The sequence below is a fragment of the Lytechinus variegatus genome, chromosome 10, assembly GCF_018143015.1.
Source record: "Lytechinus variegatus isolate NC3 chromosome 10, Lvar_3.0, whole genome shotgun sequence".
Classification (NCBI taxonomy): Eukaryota; Metazoa; Echinodermata; class Echinoidea; order Temnopleuroida; family Toxopneustidae; genus Lytechinus; species Lytechinus variegatus.
In genome coordinates, this window is record NC_054749.1 from 3427275 (window position 1) to 3453354 (window position 26080).

At 36.8% G+C, this 26080-nt stretch overlaps 1 protein-coding gene across 1 annotated transcript; it reads left to right on the forward strand.

The window, feature by feature from the left end:
- On the forward strand, positions 1-26080 carry LOC121422529 (synaptogyrin-3-like). Its single transcript, XM_041617663.1, has 4 exons — positions 1-216; positions 13705-13939; positions 18240-18382; positions 25181-26080. The coding sequence occupies exons 1-4, from the start codon at positions 115-117 to the stop codon at positions 25400-25402; spliced, it is 702 nt and encodes a 233-aa protein (XP_041473597.1). The 5' UTR covers positions 1-114; the 3' UTR covers positions 25403-26080.

Here is a 26080-nt window from a genome sequence, read left to right on the forward strand (position 1 = left end):
GAGCGCACGCATTTCATCGCGCGCACCGCAGATTTTATTTAGCGAGCAAGAGGTGGAAGGATTAATTTGGATCAAATAAACCATCGTTTTCTCAGTAATTCTCAAGAAAACAAAATGGAAGGAGGTGGTGCATATGGAGCAGGGATGGCTGGAAAGCCATTTGATGTCTTAGAATACATCAAGAAACCTTCTGTTATATTGAGATTCATTAGTTGGGTAAGTGACCGAATCTCGAGTCGAAGTCGAATGAGCATGATGAGTGTGTGTCTCTGGCCCGGTGGGTGGGGATGCCATGGGAATGGGATTGAGAGAGACGAGTCACGAGAGCTGTGTGAAGTGGAGTCAGGAGGAGAATGATGAATGAATGACAGAGCAGTGTTGTGGCGCCTGGGCCGAGACTAAGTTACTAAGACCCCTTTCTCATTGCCGCTTTAAAACTAGTTTACAGTTAACTAGATTAACATGATTAATGTGTAATGAGAATGGTAGCTGCACAGTTGAACCGATCTTCGTCTTCCAAACCAGTTGCAGTTCGGGAAACCACCTCCCTACGGCTACGTCATCCCTAACTCACTCACACAACATGCGAGGTTAGTAATACTAACCTCGCACAACGCATGTGGTTTCATAGTGGACTTTGACGTTTTCATTCATCACACGAATGTGAGGGAATGAAAAACGCCAAAGGTTTCAGTATTTCTCCACTATCGTAATCTCATTTTTGTCTCACCTGCGAAGCAAAGTGAGACTATAGGCGCCGCTTTTCCGACGGCGGCGGCGGCGTCAACATCAAATCTTAACCTGAGGTTAAGTTTTTGAAATGACGTCATAACTTAGAAAGTATATGGACCTAGTTAATAAAACTTGGCCATAAGGTTAATCAAGTATTACTGAACGTCCTATTAGAGTTTCATGTCACATGACCAAGGTCAAAGGTCATTAAGGGTCAATGAACTTAGACCATGTTGGAGGAATCAACATCGAAATCTTAACCTGAGGTTAAGTTTTTGAAATGTCATCATAACTTAGAAAATATATGGACCTAGTTCATGAAACTTGGACATAAGGTTAATCAAGTATCACTGAACATCCTGCATGAGTTTCACGTCACATGACCAAGGTCAAAGGTCATTTAGGGTCAATGAACTTTGGCCGAATTGCGGATATCTGTTGAATTCCCATCATAACTTTGAAAGTTTATGGATCTGATTCATGAAACTTGGACATAATAGTAATCATGCATCACTGAACATTTTGTGCAAGTTTCAGGTCTCATGATTAAGGTCAAAGGTCATTTAGGGTCAATGAACTTTGGCCGAATTGGAGATATCTGTTGAATTCCCATCATAACTTTGAAAGTTTATGGATCTGATTCATGAAACTTGGACATAATAGTAATCATGCATCACTGAACATTTTGTGCAAGTTTCAGGTCTCATGATTAAGGTCAAAGGTCATTTAGGGTCAATGAACTTTGGCCGAATCGGGGGTATCTGTTGAATTACCATCATAACTTTGAAAGTTTATTGGTCTAGTTCATTAAACTTGGACATTAGAGTAATCAAGTATCACTGAACATCCTGTGCGCGTTTCAGGTCACATACCAAGGTCAAAGGTCAATGAACTTTGGCCGAATTGGGTGTATCTGTTGAATAACCATCCTAACTTTGAAAGTTTATGGATCTGATTCATGAAACTTGTACATAAGAGTAATCAAGTATCACTGAACATCCTCTTCGAGTTTCAGGTCACATGATCAAGGTCAAAGGTCATGTAAGTTCAATGAACTTTGGCCATGTTGGGGTTTTTTGTTGAATAACCATCATATCTCTGTAAGTTTATTGGTCTAGTTCATAAAAAGTGGACATAAGAGTAACCATGTATCACTGAACATCTTGTGCGAGTTAGAGTAGTATTCAAAGTCAGCACTGCTGCTATATTGAACCGCGTGATGCAGGTGAGACGGCCAGAGGCATTCCACTTGTTTTATTTATGTTTGTATTAAAAGTAAGTTAGAAATTGTTTATAAAAGTGTTTTTATCGCTTACCTCCAAGTCTCAACCAGGATACTCCGTTCGATCCGTCCTTGATACTGCGGTGGAAAGTACGCAAACAACAATCAAAAAGCAATTTTTCGTATCGAACATTCTCAATTCAAGTCGTCAGCGCATAATAGGAAATTGTACAAAAAATCAACAGGTTGCATCTCATGTATATACTTATTGGTAAAGTACGCCATCTTTTGACAAGATGATGATGAAAGTGGATTGAACGAGCAGGATGTCTTGCGAGTTCAGTCGGGAAAGTGGGATGATGAGGCAAGTTTATCGGGGTGCAGACATAGGCGGGGGAGGGGGGGGGGGTCGTTTCCCCCTTCATTTGAGGCGGGGGACGTTCCCCCTAAATTGTTGATAACCCTTATTTTGCTTGTCAAAATATTTAGTGGTCCTTCCCTGAATTGTTTTTGCTTCTCAATTTTTTTTCCTGCGTCCCCCAAAAAAATTCAGGCGCCGCCACCTAAAATTTGTGTGGTCCCGCCCTAAAATTTTGGTTGATAACTAATTTTTTTTGCTCTCTAAAAAAAAATTTGGTGGGTCCCTAAATTTTTTTTGCTTTCCGCCGCCTGTAACCCATCCCTTTTTCTTAATTGCATAAACTTTAATTTGAAAATATCCTTCATTTGTTAATGAAGGAAGACATGTTTTAATCGTTGTCTATTTTCTATACATAAAAACATACTTTGGGAAATGATTTTGTTATGGTTTGTCTCCATTTTCAAAAACCATTAATCAGCTTGCAATAATTTAGAGCCTTCCGTAGTTTGCGCAGGATCAAAGTTGGCACGAATAACACAAAGCTTAGCGATAAGTAGCAAATGTGACAGAACGAGCCTTTTCAACCAAATGTGCCTAAAATACAGATCTTGCATGATTGAAGTTTCTAATGATTTGTAATAAATCCAGATCGGCTGTGAATAGGGATCAGCTGAATATTAGATTTAGATTTAAATCTTGTTGATTGAAATATATTTTTGAGATTTAAAAGCTAATCCTTAAGATTATAAATAAATTCCATATTCGGCTGGTCACTATTCACAGCCGATCTAGAGTAATTTCTAATCGTTTTAAGTATATCTACTTAGCGATTGATCCGATTGAATCAATAAACTTCAATAAACTTCAGCAATGTAATTTTATGTACAGGTGTTTAAATTCTCAAATTCCAGAAAATTTTCGTGATTTCTTTACGCATGTATCAAATATACATCATTTTGATACCCGAACAAATAACCAAATATATATTCCTAAACACAAAAAGATTATCTTTCAACACAACATCCGTTATTCTGGCCCGAAAATGTGGAATGATCTTCCAGACTACATAAAAAAATCCTTGTCAGCAACTAGCTTAAAATTTAAGATTAAAAAATCAATTTTATCATCCTATGCTTGAATATCCTAATACCTTACATTCCTATTGATCTTAAGTTAACATGAATAATGTGCAAATGTTGCGGCATTATTATTTTTATCTCTCCCTCTCTCCATCATACATTGTTGTACGCTCTACTTGCTAGGTACTCGGTAACTCATGCCCGCCCGCCTTCCTGCTCACTTCTCCCTCTCTTGTTTTCTTCCCGTTTTCTTTTCTACTTCTCTTCTCCTTTCCTCGCCCTTCTTATCTTTGTATTGTATTTTGTGTATTGTATATATTTGTCCACAGGCGTATCCCGCCACAAGCATTATGCTTCTAGGGACATACGCCTTCCTCTTTACACATTAAGTTGTTTATATTTATATTCTTTATAGAAATTGATTTGAAGTGTATTCTTGTGAACAATAATGAATGTAACTTTGTAAAATGGAGGAAAATAAATGTTTATTTGAATTGAAAAAAAAATAATTAAAAAGAGTGTTACGGACCCCAGTATTTAGAGGGAAAAGCGGACAAGAAGTATGTTGCCGGTTTCACATGAGTCGAGCGCGAATTAAGCTGAAATTTTTACTATACACACTCTTAAAACAAATCACTCAAATTGACTAGAACAGTAGTCATCTGGGTGCAACTGATATGGAAATCACTGATAATCACAGTTTTGACATATATTCTGGTCAGAAATAACTATGTTCTAGTAAAATAAGACTAGAACACAGTCAAATTTGACTATAATAACAGTTGCTCCCAGCAGACCCTATTAACCAGTTGACTGATTTGTTTTTAGAGTGCATGAATAGGCACTATCTGACTATACTGACTTGAAAATTAAAGGACTAGTCCACCCAAGCAAAAAGATAATTTGAATAAAAGAGAAAAATCCAAAAAGCATAACACTGAAAATTTCATCGACATCGGATGTAAAACAAGAAAGTTATGACATTTTAAAGTTTCGCTTATTTTTCACAAAACATTGTGCATCTATGCACAATTCAGTGACATGCAAATGAGGCAGTTAATAATGTCCTTCAGCCACAAGTTTGGGTTTATTGTTTGAATTATACAATATTTCAATTTTTACGAATTTGACGATTAGGACCTTCTTGCCTGAAGCACAAAATGTTGAAATAATGGAATTCCACGTGTTCAGGGAGAAATGAAACTTCATTTCACATGACAATGACGAGAAAATCAAAATATTTCATATTTCAAACAATGAAAAACAAAAGAAATAGTGAGTGAATGACATTATCGACTCTCTCATTTGGATTTGGATGTAGCTGGCTCGTTCATATAACTGTTTTTGTGAAATGAAGTGAAATTTTGAAATGTCATATGAAATGTCCAAAAAGAAATTGGAAATGCATCATATTTTCTTCAGGCACATTTGCATTTTTCCTGACACATATTGCAACATTTGCACATCTTGCAATTGCACTTCTTGGTGCATTTTTTTTTCTAGAACATCTTTGTGGTGAAATAAATGTTGGGGAACCTGGTAGCGTAAATTCATGTAGAATTTCTTTTCTAACACAAGGTCGTTCTTCTTTGATTTTTTTAATGAAATCCTTCATGGATTTTGAGATCTGCTGTGTTGAGCGCGGGGGTAAGTAAAGATGTGCTTCCCCAAATTGGCTTCTCTTGAACAGCGTCCAACTTCTTGCCAGTATAGGAAAGCACATCTTCACTTGGCCCCCAGTGCACAACACGGCGGATCTCAGCCAAGGACACCCCCATACCTATAGTGCAGACGTTGTAATGATAACACGGATGGGGCTGTCCTTATCGACGAAGCTGTCGATAAGTGTTTGTCTGTCACTCTCTCCAAAAGTACTAGAATACAACCTAATCAAACCTAAAGAAGGAATATCGGAGGGAAGACAAACCATTAAATCAAACAAGAGATGTGAAGCAATACTAAGTGTACGACAAAAAATTATAGTTTTTGGACAAGTACTTTTTTTGGTACGTAAATCATAAATAAGCCAGTCAAGAGATGATTGTATTGTCGCTGGTTCTAACGAAAACTTAATGAAAACATCGGGCCTGTCTGGTGAACCAATAATGAAATGAGGTGATAAGGAAAGAATAGAAAGTATATCGTCACGAACAGAAAGTGTAATTGTACCAGACAGGAGGAGCCAAGGAGTCCCCACCTTCATTGCCTGAAGCCGTCTTAGGTTGGTGTACGACGGCCGGAATTTGATCATCGCTGATGGCGCTACAACAGAATATACCACATGACGGCAAAAAAAAAAACAGAAAGAGGAAAATAATGCTGGGCGCCTAGAATGCAACTAGCAGTACAACTTGCAAATCGTAAACAAACCGGCTTGTGAATAATATCGCGCGCCCTCTTTAGGCAAAAATTGATATCCACGCTGAGCAGGAGAAATCTACGTGAAGATCACGAAAAATGCTCTTATTTTATTAAACAAAACAGCATAGAGAGTTCAACAAACGATCCATATGGTTCGGTAAGTGTCATAGAATAAACATAATGCTTAGCTACGATGTAAAGTCATAGTTATTTTAGTAAAAAGGGTGTGAAAGATTCGCGTGCACCAGGTGCATATGAATCCTTCACACACGAGACGATTTGAAACCATGAGTGTCCCTAACTAGACACATATAATTCGCTGCTGATTTAAAACTTTGCATGTGCAAAGGTGATAGTGATAGTGATAAAACTAAAGTTTAATAGAAGCATGGAAAAGAAGTGAAACTTTGTGTAAAGTAAGAATATTAGTTTTAATTGTTTTTAAAGTCAAAGATCGTGATGTTGCATGAATTTTATATTTTCCCCCCATAAATCCCACCTTTGTCACTCGGAATATCAGATCGAGTTCACGGTCCCGAAGTTCGGGTAGTTATATATCATAACCTTGTTCATTGAATGAGTGGGTAGGTGAGAGTGTAGGTAGCGGTAGTGAAGTGGAGTGGAGTCTGCACGAACTTCGCTCTGGGTAGTTGTTCCGCTTAACTCTGTTTGTGTTGGCTCCACTCACCAATTACAGAGACCGAAGTTCTAAGTTCGAGTAAACCAGGGAAGTGGAGCTGCGGGACAACCGAAGTAAGTCACTGTTTTTTTGTCCTTTAAACTTTATTTTTTCCTGTTTTGGTGCATTTCAGGACAAAATGGAAAAAGTAATCTTCATTTTGGTCCATTTTTTCATATACCGGGTTTTTAAGACGAAAATCAATGAGGTGGTAGGGGGGCGCCTGATGGCGGCTGCACGATTGCGAGCTGTCTGTGTACAAGAATTTGTTTTTGCAATGTTAAAAAACTCGAAGCAGACGACTGCCAGCTGTCTACTCCCTCCCTACCTCAAGCGATGTTCATGCAGTCTCCACTCCTCTTCAATACTGCTAAACTACACTATCTGCTCCACCTACCCGAACCTTGAGACCAAGACTTCGCTCTGATACTCCAAGTGACAAAGGTTGGATTTTATGGGGGGATATAAAATTCATGCAACATCACAATCTTCAAAAAACAATTAAACACTAATATTCTTACTTTACACATCGCATGCGCAAGTGTGTGAGCCCAGACTCTTGTGCGTGTGATGTTTTGAAATCAGCATCAAATTATGTGTGAGGAACTCCATGTTGACTCTAAATCACCAATTTTGAGAATGATAGAAGCATGGAAAAGAAGTGAAACTTTGTGTAAAGTATTATTAGTTTTAATTGTAAAAAAAAGGTGTAAAAAAACTAAATTACAACATATTTTAGAAATATTAGAAGCAAAACAAAAAACAATGAAAGTATTTTGATATTTTAAAGGGATGATCCAGGCTGAAAATATATCTACAAATGTAAGTAAGTAAAATTCACTGTTCACAAAGCAAAAGGCTGAAAATTTCATCAAAATGGATAACAAATAACAAAGTTATTGAATATTAAAGTTTATCAATATTTTGTGAACAAAGTTACATTGTATATGCACATTGCCATGAATATTCATTAAAGGGGAAGTTCACCCTGACAAAAAGTTTATTGTAAAAATAGCAGAAAAAATAATAAAAAATATTGCCGAAGGTTTGAGAAAAATTCATCAAATAATTAAAAAGTTATTAGAATTTCAATTATTTGATTTGTGACGTCATATGCGAGCAGCGTTCCTACATAGCGAATGGTAAAAATTAAATGAAATGTCATTTTCTCAGAAAATTGACAATGGTTTTCACTGTAACTTTTTGTATATCAATAGACAAATCATTTCACACCCGATCATGAAAAGAAAACAAAATTAAGTCATCAGGAACCATACAAAATTTGAAATTCATAAATTTTATATTACATAACACATGGGGCTGCTGCTCGTTTATGACGTCACAAATCCAAAATTTTGAACTCTAATAACTTTCTTACTCTTTAACGGATTTTCCTCAAACCTTCACCAATATTTTTTACTATTTTTTCTGCTATTTTTACAACAAAGTTTTCTTCAGGGTGAACTTCCCCTTTAAGTGGGCTGATGATGTCACATCCCCACTTTGAAGATAAATTCCAGTTCTGGTAACGATCTCAAAATGACTTTTTACAGAATCTAATATAATGACCATCCAAGTGTCTGTATGAATAAAAAATATGTGCCAAAGGATTCTGGAAGAAATTGTGTAATTGCTGTGGAATAAGCAAAATAAGTGCGGATTCGGTCACTTCTATCAGGTCTTTATTCCAGCAATAATAACCCCACGTGTGCCTATCTGTGTTGGCGATCTTCCGTGTGATTATATTTCAGCTTAGATTTTATGATTTCACAAAGTTCAGTTTATGTAACTGTACCAGATGTACATGTAGATCCACAATGATATAGTCATACTTAACCTTGGTTTTACAGACTTTCTCATGAAATTAGTGTTTACTGCAACTACTGGCATTTCTCTTTAATATGTTATTATATGAAATCATAAATATTTCGTTTTTTCATATGCGTCTCCATTATGATAAAATAAGTTGCGGCAATAAATAACTATGCACTTACAATCTTACATGTAATCAGTTGTCATTCCGATTGTTTTAGTTCTTGGTAGAAAAATTTTGAATAAACTTACTTTCAAAATACAAAAGAACAAGTGGGGAAATCACATCATTAGCCCACCTAATGAATATTCTTAAGGACTTGCCTCGAAATGTTTCACAGGAATAATGCAAATATTTAAAATTCAATAACTTTTTTGTTACGGTATCTGATTTGATCTAATTTTCAGCATTTTGCTATGTGAATTTTACTGTATTTATTGAGATATAAATATTTCCAGCCTAGACCATCCCTTTAAGCTCATTTTCAGCATGTATTAAATGCCGCTTTAATATCTTAAGTGGAAAAAGTAAACTGTATGTTCGAGGGTAACTAAAGAAATGATTAAATCACTCATAAAGCGTGGCCTTCCATACATGTATTTAGCCAGAGAAATAATATAGCTTGCTACTTGCTAGCCCGCAGAATCTCAGTTCAGGGGATTTCTGGGAGAAAAAAAATGACCTCTGACAGCATTAACTCATTGAGTGCTTCGTGCATGCTACGTATCCTACTATAACATGCCACACTCGTGCTCGCACGCCTACTATTGATTGCTTTGTGCTTGCATTGTTTCCTACCCTCGCCTGCTTCGTGCATGACTGCGCACATTCGGAATAACAATCATTGTTACGCCATTTTGCATTGTATTGCGCATCGCATGCACGCCGTAATTAGCACTATTGTGTGCAGTGTGAACTCTGCTTTCTGACAGATAAACTTACTCACGCAGTTTACATTCGACTTTTTCGAGTATTTCTACATTTTTTACAAGATATGGCTCCGCCTCTGAGAGAGAAGAGACCTAGGTTTTTGATCCATACAAAACACTCCACAAAATGGAACTACTTGATACAACTCATATTTTAGCGGTAAAGATAATAACCAATCCACATAATGAGGACATCATTATAAGGGGTATGAAGTTTCCTACAACTTTACTACACAATGTTTTGTGGATAAACTAATCGTTGGAGAGTTACAAGCAATTGTAATCATGACTATTGGAAGGAGTGAACACGACTCGCGATCCCAAAATCAATGTGGCACAGGGGAGTTTTGTGGCTGGCACAGGGGATTAGCATCGGATTAGCACTGTGGCATTGGCTTAGTAGTGTGCGTGGCATGTTAAGAGTTAAAGAGGAGAAACCCTTCGGATAGCTTTCATGCTGGGGCCGTATTCTGAAATTGTCTTAAGAGAAATTTTCTTGTAAAGTTTCTTGTAACTTTCGCTGAGTGCGTATGATGTCAGAGATGTAATGATGCATAAATATAGATTCGGTCTGTGCGCAAGATAAAATATCGAGTTAAAAGGTACATGTACTCTGAAAATTCTCTTATCTTTGCATTCTCTTATTAAACTTCCTTGGAAAATACAATTTACAAGAGGTGGGGGCTATTGTAACTTATTGTTGCATGCGATATTTGTCTGTCTGCAATGATTATTTCTTGCTGCATCCCGCAATAACATCATGTTTACGAAAGGAGACATTCCAAAGACATTATAACAACGGATTGGTAGACTTTTCAGCAATTAGAAATTGGTGTTCAAGACGATGAATCTTTTCAGAGAAAAATATCTTTGGGAAGAGCCACATGTGTTTTTAGCACAGAAGCGCACAAGCATAAGCGTCATTAGGAAATTACGCCTCATATCAACAGCGCGCTTCATTATTTTTCAGAAGAGACGCTGCTATCGGTTGACCTACATGTAAACTTAAAACAAGCTTAATGATTGGTTGATGAGAGAATATTGGGCATGTCAGAGATAAAATAGGGGACCTCCTTCCAGACATAAGACAATTTTCAGAATATCAATTCAAGAGAATTTTAGCGCTGTTATCTTGCTGACTTACAAGAAAAGTTAAGACAATTTAGAGAATACCACCCCTGGCCGTTTCACCAGCGTACTCAAGTTCTCCTGTGAACTTTTCATATTGGACACTTTCCCTTTTGCTGGCGAACTTTGCCGGCAAAGTTCACTAGGGAAAAGCGCAGTATGAAAGGGGTACATGTATGAAATTTAACATTTAAGCGTAACCTATTAAAAGCCACACTACTCTTTTTTTAAACGCCCCCCTGGTTTGCTTTCCCCCAAAGATGTCTCTTTTGCAGGCATTTCTAATGCTTTTTCACAAAGGCTGGGGTCAGCCTAAAATTATAGATCTATTTCAAAATCCAAATGAAAGCTGGAACCTACATGTACATGTAGATCTGACATGGAGATTTACAGTAGTGGCACAGTGAATGTACATCACATTATGACATATACATACATGTAAGTGTACATGTAGGCCTACAGTACAGAATGTAATTCAAAATTTTTATATCGTACGACTAATGGTCAGTTCATCTCATTGGCCCAAGTGCGCTGTTTGCGTAGTCAGGAAAATACATGCAGAAATGGATCCCGAGCAGTGTTGTTATAATGGTGCACTACCCGTCTGTGGCTCTCTCTTACAACCATATTTAATATGTATGTATGCAGGGGATAGCAAGGTGCATATTGATTTGGTGCCTCTGGCATCTTAGGAAACTGGTATCCTCACATCTCTTATTGATTTTTATATGTACATGTAGGGGCTAGGTGGCTACACAGGTTCCTGTGGCCATCACATTCGTTGGACGTTGGTATGACCAAGATGTATACTAGTACATGTACCTGGTATACATGTAATTGACCAAGTATAGTGAAATAAGGCTTTTACCCCATCAATAGCCATTTATCGGACTAAAGACGATTTCACTTTTATCTGGCCTAATTTGAGCAGAGCTTTTCATCATAGATTTCAGTTAAAAGGGAAAATTAGAATTCTTTTATTTTTATTGATTGTAAATACATGTAGGATATATACGTGAAAATTTGAAAGTACATGTACATACATGTAATACTACAGATATACCAGGTACATCCAGTGACACTATTATACATACATTACATTCTACCTCCCATAGAATCTATACCCTCTCAAAAGGGGGAGGGGCAGGGAAGGAGGGAGGGTGGAAGGGAAGGGGAATTATCAATTAGTGAGAGGGATTATACAGATTATCCTTGGACTATGCCGCTATTCATAATGATGTCATGCATTATTCATGCTGATTATCATTGTGCATGTGTACATGTAGATAATTAACTCAAGGGATGTGGAAGGCATATATATAATGTTCATGTACATGTGTCTGAAAATTTGCCAACCATTTTTTTTTTAAATTTGGGTTTATTCCGATAGGTACATGTAGGCTAGTGATCCATATTAAATCTTTAAAAAGAGAAATTGAAATTGTGTACAATTTTATACTATTGTGGATGTAAACTAACATGATACACATGAACATCAATACGTGAAGCCTACATGAACACTATGATAGTACTTACTAGTATAAATCTTTACTTCACGTTAACCAGATGTACCATATTTTTTAAAGGGGAATGAAACCTTTGGAACAAATAGGCTTGTGTAGAAACAGAAAAATCAAAGAATAAGAATAAAGAAAGTTTGAGAAAAATCAGACAAATAATGAGAAAGTTATGAGCATTTGAATATTGCAATCACTAATGCTATGGAGATCCTCCCATTGGCAATGCGACAAGGATGTATGATGTCACTGATGAACAACTTTCCCTTTGGTGGACTATAAAATACCCTCAAAATGTCTCTTTTTGCTTTTTCTTACGATGATACAAACTCTTTATCCATTATGTATTCTTAAAAAATATGTATTACATGCCCTCATGTAGAAAGAACACATGATCTATGGATAGATGTGATAAAAGAGGCAATTCAAGTGAAATATATACTAAATTAATGGGGAGAGTTGTTCATCAGTGACATCACACATCTTTGTCGCATTGCCAATTTGCTATCTCCATAGCAATAGTGATCGCAATATTCAAATGCTCATAACTTTCTCATTATTTGTCAGATTTTTCTAAAAGTTTTGTTGATCTGTTTCTTTGATTTTTCTGTTTTCACACAAGCTATCTTGTTCCAATGGTTTCATTCTCCTTTAAGCTTTCAAATGTGTTTCAAATTGTCAAAACATACCCATACAGTACCCGTTATGTATTGTTTAATCTAAAAGTGCAGTGCGTCACCTGATAATCAATTATTAGTACAATGTGTTTGCTCATGACTGTAGCTGAAATAATTGAATTTTACCAGCGCAAACATTGAGTGTGATTGAATGGGAGCAAGCAATGAATGAGTGGAGTGGTTCTGTACTGTACATGCCAGTATACGTAATTGCTCAGGTATGGTTAGGTGGGGATGCAAGTGCAACTCATGATCATGATTGATAGGTAGGCTGGCCTGTGCCCGCACAGCTGACGGTGGTGGTTGCATGCATGCAATGCATCCATGTACTCCTTGTCATATGAGTGGTTTTATTTGCTCAATCCGCTTTACAACATGCATAATGAGGTCAAAAATCTTTCCAACGGCCAAGGGGAAATCAAAGTACACAGGGTCCTGGCCCGGTGAGGTTTCGGGACAGATTCATGATTATCAAATGAGACAGCTAGAAGCTTCTTGACTCGGTGTCAATGGCGATCTTACAATGTATTATTCTTGGAGAGATGTTGTGAAGTGTGAATGGGTGTTGAGAGGAAAACAAGGACAATTGATTTTCTTAAGGCTATTTGTCATCAATTATAGTATATACTCTGTATGTTTTACTAGAACTTTGCAAAATTTGTGAATCTTGTCGATCATTTTTCTAATTTTGAGAAAAAAGTAATGTTATATTTTGATTGATAGAGTAGGCCTGCGTGTGACTATACAGTGAATTAAAGACTGCTGCTGCATTTGTGAGTCCTAAAATGGTTGAATAAAAATATAGAATCTTAAGAGTCATCAATAATGAATAAAGTATCAGATTTCCTCATAGTTCAACTGACATAGCAACAGCACGTCATCCCATTGAATTTCGCAATGTACACCTGGGGAGCGTTTCATGAAAGTTGTCAGCACTGTGACAAGTTGGCTTTCTCTGACAGTTACCATAGTAACAGTCGGAGGCAAATGCTTAAGGCCAATCAAAACCAAGGATTTCGCTGAAATTGTCAGCACCGACAATTTAGTCAGTGCTGACAACTTTCATGATACACCCCTAGATTTACCTGATTCACCACTTGGTTTTGTAAAAAACCTTTGAAAATGAGGGGGTATTGAGGATCAAATTCAAAGTTTTTAGTTTTGACCTAATTGACGATCATTTATTTCTTCTTTTTTCCATTTCAGATATTTGCCATCATCGTGTTTGGATGTATATCAGCCGAGAAGGATTACAATTTTGGAGGAGGTGTTATTGCCTGTCCTTATGGGGGAGTGAGTGGTGCATGCGGTTTTGGCATCTTTGTTGGGGTGATAGCGTTCTTAGCGTGTATGGTTTTTCTTGCCATCGATGCAATGTTTGACAACTGGAGCAATGTGCAGCACAGAAAGATGGCTGTCATGGCCGATTTAATCTTCTCAGGTAAATACACATTTATCATACGGCACTCTATGAACTCAGGTTTGGTGTTTATAAAAGCTGGTGTTAGTTTTGGTGCAAGCACTTTGTACAGTATTAGTGCTGTGTTTTAGCACAGCACTTCAAATGAAGTAGGTCGGCTGATGACCCTTAATTTTGCTTTCTCACTGTACATTAAATTATCCGACAATAGAACTTTCAATGTGTTGGCTTGCCATTCCCATGTAGACAGTCTCCATCTCTAGCGATTTTCAGAAAAGCATTCAAAAGCCATCTTATTTGTATAGTTTTGAGATTATTCATTTAGCCATTTGGGACTAATGGGAAAACCACACTGAGTAATAGGAGTTCCCTAATAGTGATCTGGTTCATGTATTAAACACAAAGGTTTAATAGCGATTAAATCGTACTCTTGATTTTCTACATTGATTGCAGTCTTTATAAAAAAAAATATACGATGACTGGTGTTAGCTTTGTGTTATGGGCCCCAGCTGGTTTATTTTTGATTGGTTCAATGCCAGTCCGTCCAATTACCAATTCGTCTTCTATCATTTGGTCTATTATCAATTCGTCCACTATCCACATGATCTTATTGCCAGTCCGTCCACTCACCATTTTGTCTGATAACCATTTGATCCAATAACCACAAGTCCATACCATTTGGTCTAATTGGATTAATTGGGTGAAATGAATGAAAATAAATTGGGTATTAGACCAACTGGTTAGGAGATGAAATGGTGATTGGACCAAATGGCTGTTTAATAGACAAAATGTTGATGGACTGAATGGTATGAGTAGTTGAGTTAGAAATAGAGGAATTGGCAATATATACCTTCCTCATCTGCATGTGTAATTGGGGCTGGGTCAAATGAATACCCCTACCCCATCCTAGTCTGCAGGCACAGACCCTGATTGGAACTTTGATCAACAAGTGTGCCTCCACGCAAAGACTAGCACATACAAAACTTGCTGTTCTCAGTACACAAGGCATGAGTAGGCTGCACATTCAGACCCTTATTTCGAGTGAAGGGTTTGCCCAGCAGACTAACCCCATCCTGAGTGGATGGTGGCATAACAGGTGGCATAACAGGCGGGGGGCAGGCTGCCCCCCCCCCCTCCGGTGCATTTTACCAGGAAAATGGAAAAAAATGGAAAAGGACCTGGAGAAAGAAAGGGAAAACGGAAGGAAAGCGGGAAAAGGAACGAAAGAAGAACATGTGAAAAAGAACAAACCATTCCAAAAGAGCCCATTAGCATGATTAAGAAAGGGAAATGAAGTAAAGGATGACAAAATGGCAGACAAAAGCAGGAAATTATTAAATGGAATGAGCTAAAAGCTAAATTAAAAAACAAACAAAATGGACAAGAAAAAAAAAGAACTTTAAAATAAACATGACCGGGCTGCCAAGGATTGAAAATAAAGAACTGAAAGAAAGATGGAGTGTATGTACATGTATCATTTCAAAGCATACATATTCAGCTTTATCATGATATAAAAATCATTTGGGCTCAAACAAAAATAAAGTGTGAAAATAGCAGCTTTTGTCAGGTGAAAATATTTATTTTATAGCATATTTTAGATCAAAATTTTAACCTACATGTATATTACAAAATCTTTGAATAAATCCAAGCACATGACCTGAAAGAATGATTCTTTACAATGGTACCAAATTCATGAAATTCGATGCACAATTAGAGCAGCAATGACCGAATAAAACGAGGTGTTTTGGTCCACATCAAGCTCATTATGCAAAACATCTCAAGTCATGAAAATCACTTGGATGAAAGAAGCCACTTTCTTGGGACCTGCAGTCTGACTGTACTATAGGCCTACATGCAAATCATGAAAAAGAAACCATAAAATGTACATTATACTGTACATGTATGTGTACACTACATGTACATTGTCTATGCATGTTCATGTATCCATTGTATTCATGAACACTAAAGTGTTAATATGCCAGCTTCAAGAGTAAACACCATACTACTACAGGTATACTACATTGTACAAGATGCTAGTGGCATTGAAAGACAATGATTTATGTTGGGGAATTCCATGCTCTATGAACATTACCAATACATGGATGTATTTCACAATTGTAATATTGTTCGTGTACAGTGTGTACGGTACTGTGTGTAATGACGTCGACATGAGTGATTGCACCGACGGTGGCAGTAAAACAACTTTATAGCCAAAGATTGCTCTTATATTGATCATGTGATTATTTTTCTGTTGTGTGGTCCGAAACAAACAGTACAAAGGAAATAATTACAGTTGGTAAACATGATAATCTCTCACTTTTGAAGCTATCTTGATTGACAGTACTTGTAATAAAAAGGGAGGAAAGATGGGCACTTTAAAGGTCGCATCTATAGGTTGACCCTTTTTAGCTTGATAGTCACCTACATATACCCCTTTCATAAACCCAATTATGCGGCTAATAGCAGCATAATTTGGTTGTAAAATTGGAGGAGGACAAGAGTTATCCGCATTATTTTGATGCTGCTATTATCCGCCTAATAGCAGCATCGGGACAAGATTTTGAGTTTATGAACGCATTTCCAAATATTGCGGATAATTGCCATGGTGCGGTCACAAGGTCACCCTTTTCCAACACAACCGCATTGGAGGGGGCGTGTCCAGTTGTCATGACGCTTATCCGCCTTTTTCAGGACGGGCGCTCGTAAAAATAATGCGGCTTATTTTCGGAGTTTGTGAACGCAATTTTTATTGAATTATCCACATTACTCTTAGGCAGCTAATTGGAGGATAGGTTTTTGAAAGGGGTAAAAAAGTCACAGCAATTACAATGGGTGATTTCAAGTCCGGTGTTGGCCTTGGTTGTTGGTGTTGAAATTTGGATTGCTTCCCCTGGCTCCAAAACTTATTCAGAGTATGTAAAACTGATCCAGATCACATTATTGACATCTCAACAACTATATGTAGTGGGACCATCTTCATTTTATGTTTGATGTTATAATCGTGTAAAGAATGACCTACATGTAATAACACCAACACCAAGAGGTCAACACTGAACTTGAAATCACCCAATGTATTCAGACCAGATAATGCTATAAAGCAACACATGTTATTTGCAGATTTTCAAACTAGTCAAACTGTCACTTTTGTTCCAATATCCTGAGATGTCAGTTATTTGGCTTTGAGTATTTACATGTAGGTACAATGCATGTAGCGTTTGGAAGCTAGAATATTGGATTTTCAGAAAGCAATTCATTTTTTTTTCAAACATGGGGAAATTCAATTTTTTAAGTCTTGAATTTGATCAATGGATGGCACTTATACCACCACAGATATAATACAAATTGATATGAATAAATGATAAATTAATAAATAAATGAATATAATAAATCCAAGTGAAAAAATAAATGAATATTATATAAAAAATAAGGAATGAATGAATAAAAAATAAATTAGATTAATAAATGAATGAACAAATGAATAAATAACTGAAATTAATATGAATAAATAAATGAAAAATGTTCAATGAATGGATGAAAAATGAGATAAGGAAATAAGAAAGAACTAGATGAATAAATGAATAGATAAATAAATGAATGAATAAACTAATTCATTAATTCATGATTAATGAATAAATAAATATATTAATGAATTATTAAGTAATTAATTAATTAAAATAAGCAATGAAAAGTAAATAGATGAATAAAAACAAATGTGTCTCTATATATCCTACATGTACATGTATACAAACACTTTATAAATGGGGTGCACCAGGCTGAAAATGTTCTTTTATCAAAAGTTTTAATACATGTCCCGAGCTACTTATGTTACAATTGCATGCTACTTTACCAAAAGAGATGGTCCAGGCTGGAGATATGGTTTTTTAGTGTTAACTATATAGTTTATTGTTTTTATACTGAAAATGCATATAATTCACTGTGCACAGCAACTAAAACATGCAAATCTGGGAATGTGTTATTTCAGATACCGTAAAGTTTTTAAAAAGTTTTTTATCAGAAATTTTTTGCTGATAAGGTGCACATTTTGCGTGAAGTGTCCAATACATGATCTTTATAAAGTCTAGGGTATAATGCATTCAAAATTAATTCATTGAATATACCTGTATGTTATTGTTCCTTTTTCAGACTAAATATCTTTGTGACTTTAGTTTTATACAACATGTATATAATGTAAGGGGCCTGTCCATGTAAATGTCTGTATTTTTCACTTCCATTTGTATAATATACATGTACATGTACACCTGTTTGGCAATTTATTGTTAAAGTCCTATTGAATATTGTCAACATTTTTCTGTATTTGCAGGTATTTGGACCTTCATGTATTTTGTTTGCTTCTGCTACCTAACAAACAAATGGGTCGGCACACCAAGCATAGTCAAGAATGGACCGGGAGTCAGTTCAATTCAAGCAGCTATCGCATTCTCCTTTTTTTCAATTATAACTTGGGTGAGTGTAATCATTGTAATTTAATTCATGTATTTCACTGTAGTACTATAAAAGTTAAAGAGTGTAAATATAAGATTTCTGCATCTTTGCAATGATATATGTTTCTCTTTTATTTTCTCTGACAATGAACTCAAATAAAAAGTGAAGAATCATGTAATTGACTGAATTCACTGAAATTTGATGTCTTAGCATGAATTTTGGATACGGGATTACAGGAAGGTTCAAGAAACAAAGAAATTGAATTTTTTTCCAGCTGTTTTTATGGCTTCGTGCCGTCTCTCTCGTGCGTGGTTTACATGGTATCTTATTAAAAGCAAAAAGGAAGGAAAAAAAAAACAAGCTGGCGCGAAACGGGACTTTGAATAGCGCCAGCTTAAGTCGCACTATAACCACATTTCAACGCAATCTCTTAAGCTTACTCAACTCGTTCAGCGGTGACAAAATATTACCAAGTATATTTGGCGTCTCTTTTAAATTAGCCAGGGAACTTCACTACTTTGAATCAAGAATAAAGTCAAACTTAGTGTCATGAAGGTGGGTGCGTTTGTTATGGACAATATTTAATTAAGATCACAGTAATCGCTTCCCATTACCCGCGGCTCATACCCCTCTAAACAACATTGCCTGGGCGGCTACGCCCGGCCACTCGATGTGTTGTGAACTGGCAGACATCGTACATGTACAGGAGGGGTTACGGCGGGCTAAATGAATTTGTATACGGTATACAAGTATGACAAACTGCAATACTAAACCATGCATGCGTTGAATCATGAAAAAAAAGAAAAGAATGGCTCTCAAAAACTGAAAATGGCTGTCAAATTTTTTTCACAATAGCTCCCTAAAATTGAAAAGTAATTCAACACTGCCTCAGAATGCTACTGTATATTAAAAGAATAATGATGCATGTAAAGGTACAATGTACAATTTGATAAACAACATTACTACATTAGATAAGAGCTGCTTCAAGAGTGGTCATGAGTGAATGACATAATTGTCTATTTTTAGCCTACAGAGACGTCTGTATTACATTTTCCTGTGGATACAGACAACAGTGGAGTTGGAGGTGGTTATGTACAGTACCTACAATGTATGGCCATGTGTCTTAAACTCGCCCCACAAAAAGGTGGTTTTGTTTTAATTTACGCTTTTTCAACTTTGATTTGGTTTTAATATCTCAGTTGAACGGAGAGATAATGTTATAAAAATGGTATCATTTTAAAGCTAAATATGTACTCTACCACGTCTGAAAAAATTAGTGCAATAGCACGTTAATTCGCGGCACCGTTAACTAATGGAATGAAAAAATGGCGAGGGTGGATGAGGAGGGGGAAGCGGTACACACAAAGTCTATGGGAGAGTCACATTTCCTACAGAGGGCTAGAGATTTAAATTTGGTCTCATTTTAAAGCTTGAGGTGAGTCGTATAATAATCTAATATTCTTGATAATTTATTTCAATTATTCAATTGTGATTAATGATAATCAAAAGAAACCCCTAAAATTCCTTGCATAAAAAACACAAGAAATTCTTGCCTGGGAATAATTTATAGTGTTATTTTTCGGCCAAATGGAAATGTATTGTTATGAAATTGGTGTCATTTGATAACGACAGAGTACATGTACCTTATAAGCTGTAAACAGTATAGGTTTATATTAATTTGTAAAACTTTGCTTGACAAAATGAGTTAAAGCAACCTGGGGAGTTGAGGGATGATGGAAGCGGTACACATGTACATGCAACTCTATAGGATTGTTGTACATTGTATTGTATTAAACAAGACCATTGATTTTGGTCCCATTTTACAACAATGTACAGTGTACATGTATCAGGAATACTACTACACCTCTATACACATCATACAATTATTGAAAATTATGAGTTATGAGAAATTTAGGTAAAAAACCTTAAAAATGTTTTTTTTTATTATATTTGAAAATTGACATACATTTGCATATCAAAATTACTTCAATGAAATTATTTAATCCCCTTAAAGCAATATATCATTTGAAAGGGAATTTTATGAGCAATACAAATCTGGTAAGGAATCGTATGGGCAAAGAAAAGATAGAACTATGAAAGTTTTAAATAAAGTATATTGGGGTCCTAAAAAGTTAAAATTTTCACTCGTAGAATGTGAGCAGTTCACCTACCTCATTTTTAAATTGATGCTATTTTTGGAATCCTCATGAAATTTCCATTCAGAAAAAGTATACTATTATATGGATAGGGTAAATATTTGCATAGTTATGACCATTTTTATAGCGATAGGTGCGCTGTAATTAGATTTGGGCGATGTAACACAAATGGGGCGAGTTCAAGACGCATGATCGTGTACATGTACAGTATGTTCAATTTGTTTTCATTGTTGACGTTAGAAGAGTAGTCGTGTTTTGCAAAAAAAATCATAATTTTTTTTTTTACTAATTACTACATTTGTACCTGATCCTATCCATAAAAACAACGGCAACAGACAGGAATTTCACCTTTTTAAAAAAATACAAATCAGAATTAATACTGGACATACATGTATGAAAAGGCCCATCACAAATTACCATAAAGTTCACAACAATTACTGAAGATTCTGATTGGAGCACAATACAGTGTACCTGTACAGCATTTCATGAAAAGAATTGTCCAACATTTTATCCCACAAGTCTTGTTTTATCAGACAGTTACCATAGTAGCATTGCTTCTCAGCCAATCAAGGAAAGTTGTTAGATCTGGGGCCTGTTGCAGAAAGAGTTGCGTTTAAAACGCAAGTCAAAATATCAAGCGCAAGTCCCGAATACGGGTGATTCATTGGCAAAAAATCAAGTTGCGCAAGATTTTTTGAGTTACGTTTGATCGCAATTCTTTCTGCAACTGGCTCCGGACAACTTACTTGTCATACAAAACTATTGATATTCCCCGAAGATCTCCATGGGTTTAATCAGGGTTGGGCAGTAAATAGCGGTAATTACCGGTAAATACCGTCCGGTATTAATAAGATTGGCGTCCGGTAAATATGTAAACAAACGGGAAATATTAATAATTCTATTTTTTCAATAATTTTAGTTGTTTTTATTAAACCTCAACTAGTGAAAATAGTGTTCTGAAATAATTAGAATCACAAAACTCATAGTAGAAACACACAGACAGATAAAATCCATACTGCATACATGTACATACCCAAACACAAAGTCCACACATATGTACACAAACTCAAATTATGTTCCTGGAAATTGAATAAGAGAGAAAAAGAGATAATCACGGTACTTCAAAAATATTTTGTTTGACCATGCTTGTACCAAATTTAAACTGATTAGCATGATAATGATGGTAGTGTTGATGATGATATTGATTTAAATTTTGATGATGGGATGATGATGATGATGGTGATGACAATGATGATGATTACATGTATAATGAATAATGACAGTGGTGATGATGATATTTTTTATGATGATGATGGGGATGAGGCAGATGATCATTATATACAGTATAATGAGGGTGATGATAGAAATAATGAATAAGTACAACTCTAACAATTTGCACTACCTATAAAGTTAGGATACACTGTCCAAAATTCTGCTTTTTTATGTGTACAGTGTAGTAAAAATTTCTTTGAAGTTGAACCAACACTTAAAGATGAAGGCGTGAAGAGCTGTCTTTTCGCTATATGAACATGGATGATCACAATGGCTGTACCCTAATGGGATAACTGATCGGATTACTGTACTTATCTATCTACTCATTAGTACCACCCTAATGATCCTCTCATACCGTGTTTACACATTGACTCGGCTCGGGGTTGAACACGAGAGCCGTGCTCAACACGGCAATTTTATGCTGTGTAAACGCGATCAGAGTGATCCGCGAGCCGTGTCGAACACGGCTTTATCGATCCTACAAAATCGAAGGTTTCGACCCGAGTCAGACTCTGCAATTTTTTCGTGTGTAAGCAGAAAGCCATGTCGAACTCTCTTGACCTACATGTAGGTCACTGCGCGCGCTTTCACTTTTGGCATTGTGGTTGTTCGCACGGACAAGATTCGATTCCGGCGGTGAATTTCCCGCCTTTAATTTGCGACGTCATAATTCTTCTTCCGTTCGAGATCCGCGAGCCGTGTTGAACTCGCCTTTTCATATGTACGTATGAACGCGATCTCTGATCCCTTCTTCGCAGTCTTCAACCCGGCTCGTGGATTCAACACGCGAGCCGAGTCAATGTGTAAACACGCTACAAGTTAAAGAGAGCATTCACACGTGGTATAAGACAGATATTTATTAACAACAATAAAAATGGTGTGATCTAAATGACGTAGGTAGTATGAGTCGCATCATCGAGATAGCAGGTGAGCATTTCATCCTAAAATTTAGTCAGTGATTTTCAATGACTAATAAGCTCTCAGCCAATCAAATGCAAGGATTTCCAGTAGCTTATAACTTTTGTCGGTGAAAGTCGGTGACTACTACATGTAGTATTTGTTTCATGAAATGCTCTCCTGTGGCCTGTTTCATAAAGACTTGCAACTGTTGTAACTTTGCCATTGTTATGGCCACTACCATGGAAACCTTGATTATGATTGGCTGCTTAGCCCTGTTACCATAGTAGTTGCTATAATGGCAAAGTTACAACAGTTGCATGTCCTTTATGAAACAGGTCCCTGGTCAAAGATCAGGAGGTGTTTCCCCCATAAAACAAGTTTGAAAGCTGAAAAAAATTGTGTGAAATGGCTTTATATTTGGTTCTCTTTTGTGTACATGTATACACCTGTGCTTGTATTTCACTTTGGAATTGCCTTGACCTTATATCAGTTCACCAGCTACATACCGTATTTACCATTCAAAACAAACATACATTCATGTACTGTAGGTGTGTACATGTACCTGACTTAAAATAGATTCTTGCATGTACTTAAGATCTCATCTGTGGAAATTATCTTGAAGAGTTCATTCAGGGAAGAAAAAAAAATACATGGGGCTTGGATCATTTTGCCCCTAAATAAATAAGAGCGTGGGAAATTAATAAGGAGCACTGGAGAATACCCATTCTCTGCAATGATAAAGTTTGTCCAATGTTGCAGATTATAGGCTACAGTAGCTTGTGAAACGTGGCCTCCTGAAGCCCCCAAAATAAAATTTTTCTCATAAAACATAAACCAGATGTGTTTGGAACCGAGTTTTATCTTTTAATAATTCCATTTTTGGTGTTATTTGTATAAAAAATCTTATCTAAATTGAATAGAATGTACCGGTACTCTGTAGTAAAAAAAAGTAGCAGCCAGAAAGAAGAAATGGAAGGACTAAAGAGTAGGGATCAGAAAGTGAAAAAGAACGGATTCATTGACAGGCAAATCTCAGGGAAGTGAAGAAATCGACGAAGCTCGGCAGGTAGTGAGTCGTTACGCTGCCTGTACTGTATGACGGATGCACCGAGAGTGAAGTTCAACTAATTAGAAATGTCTTGTGTTTGCTTCATTAGTTGCTACACGTTGCGTGCAATGCAAGCTCATCTGGGTGTGTGTGTGTTTATGTGTGACGTGAGCTGCGCTGGATACGATGACAGTGGCTGCCCCGGCCGGCGTAGTAGCGGCTCTCTACTGTATCTCTCACTACCTCTCAATCACTCCAATCAATGAAGGCTAGCGAGTAGCGTTACAATCCCACCGAACGGGGGGATGATTTATAAGCTGGTCTATTTAGGTTCTCTCAGGGTCTACGAGGGTCGGTAATTAGTTTAGCTGGGATACTATACTGTGTCTATATGACTTATATCGAGTGGCATGGTGCTTTATTTCAAGAATAGCTTCACAAGATGATTCAGTATCCTTATGATGTCATCCTTGTATACTCCATTGCCCTGCCCTTGATTTTCTCCCTTTAAGAATTTCTCCTTTATTAAAGTTCATTTATGTCTTTTGAGGGGGGGGTGACAGCTGTATAAAAGGAAAGAAATATCCATTAACGACATACATTACATTTCTTTCTTCATCATTACTTTTTTTTTGTTATAATTTTATAAATGTGTTTATTGACATGTGCATTTTTTACCTTTTTAAATGTAAATGTCATGAAGAAGGTTAATGGATAATTTCACTTCCAGACCTTTTCATTTTCTTCTTTTTCCCCCATGCTGCCCTCAAGGTTGTTCAGTGTTTGCGGATGGAGCCAAAAACTGAAATCAAAAGTGCTCGAAAATGATTTTTGCCAGCGGGATATTTTTTTGAATATTTGCTTTCTCTTTTCAACATTCATTTTGAGTACCAGTAAATGACATTGTTTGTGAAATTAGTTGTTCCCCTATTGAAGTTGCCATGGAATGTTTTGCAAGTATATTGCGAACATTCTAAACTGTATTTAACATGTAGGCCTATATGTACCTATGAGCTTCGAGCTATACAAGTGGTTGAGCTACAGTATTTTGGATTATACAGTCATCAATAATAGCAAAAAAAAGAGGAGGACGTGTGAAAATGTGGCAACATAGTGGAGACAAATTTTAGAGGAAAAAAGGGTAAAACCATGGAGTGGAGGAGAAAGTATATATGTTCAGTTTTATATGAAAATGTATATTAAAATAAAGGAAATAATTGATGCAATTTCTATAGATACATGTACTACACACCTGTCAGTATGTTTACGGATATTGTATAATTCAATTGAATTTCACTTTGTTAATAATTCAAAGCAAGGTTGGTATCTCAATGTTCCATAGTGTACTGTAGTTTTGATACCTAAAGTCTGTAGACAAAATGATAAGCTCTCTGACCCATTACATTATCTCTCTGTGTTTTTATTCTCAAACCTACTGTACAGGCTCTTCTTAGTGTGCTGGCGTTCATGAAATTCAGGCAAGGCTCCCAGTCTGCGTTCGCCCCCAGTTTTGAGCCTAGCGAGCAACCCACCCCTTACCCCGGCAGTACGGCAACCAGTGTGGGCAACGACTCGTACCAGCAGCCCCCGTTTGACACCGGCAAGTCCGATGCAGGCTTATCGGCCCCGCCCTCGCAACCTCAGTACCAGGCTCCATCGTACTAGCGGCCGGCATGGACAGCGCCCTCGTGTGTCCAGAGGAGCGTAGATGCGGTGTTACTACATCCGTGATGCAGACATTCTGTAAAATGTAGATATATGGTGAACCTTCCTTTTGTAGAAGTGTTAAATAGTGTACGAGACAAAGTGTTCCATTATTCCAACTTGTGTTGGTTGGGGGAGATATCGTCAGATGTGTAATAAGAAATGAAAAGTATATGTGACAGAGGAATTGAATCAATGTGTATTTTGATTGCATTTTCGATAATCCTGAACGTCGTGTAAATGTGTTGCCAACACCAAAGTCTGTTATATTAATATGTGTTGTATAATGAGAATATGATGTGATGCTGAGAGTTAACTTGTCCCATCCGGAGTGACCGGTTATATGAAAAGGCCATGTTTATAAAGTGAGCTACACCACCCTAACGAGAGACCCCCTTGACTTGAATGCAAAAGTAAAGGCACGCCACCGTGTATGTGTGTGTGAGAGGTATTGTTATTACCCTTCGATGCCCTGCTGCAAATTGAAACCCAATCAGGAGATGAATGATGTATGCAGCAGACGCCGGCGTCACCGCCGCTCACTTCGCGTTTTAAGTCGTCTTGTTTATACGTCATTATACAGTAATCATGGGATACGCATGTGGCCGTGTATACGTATTTGTAATATTTATCACTTTG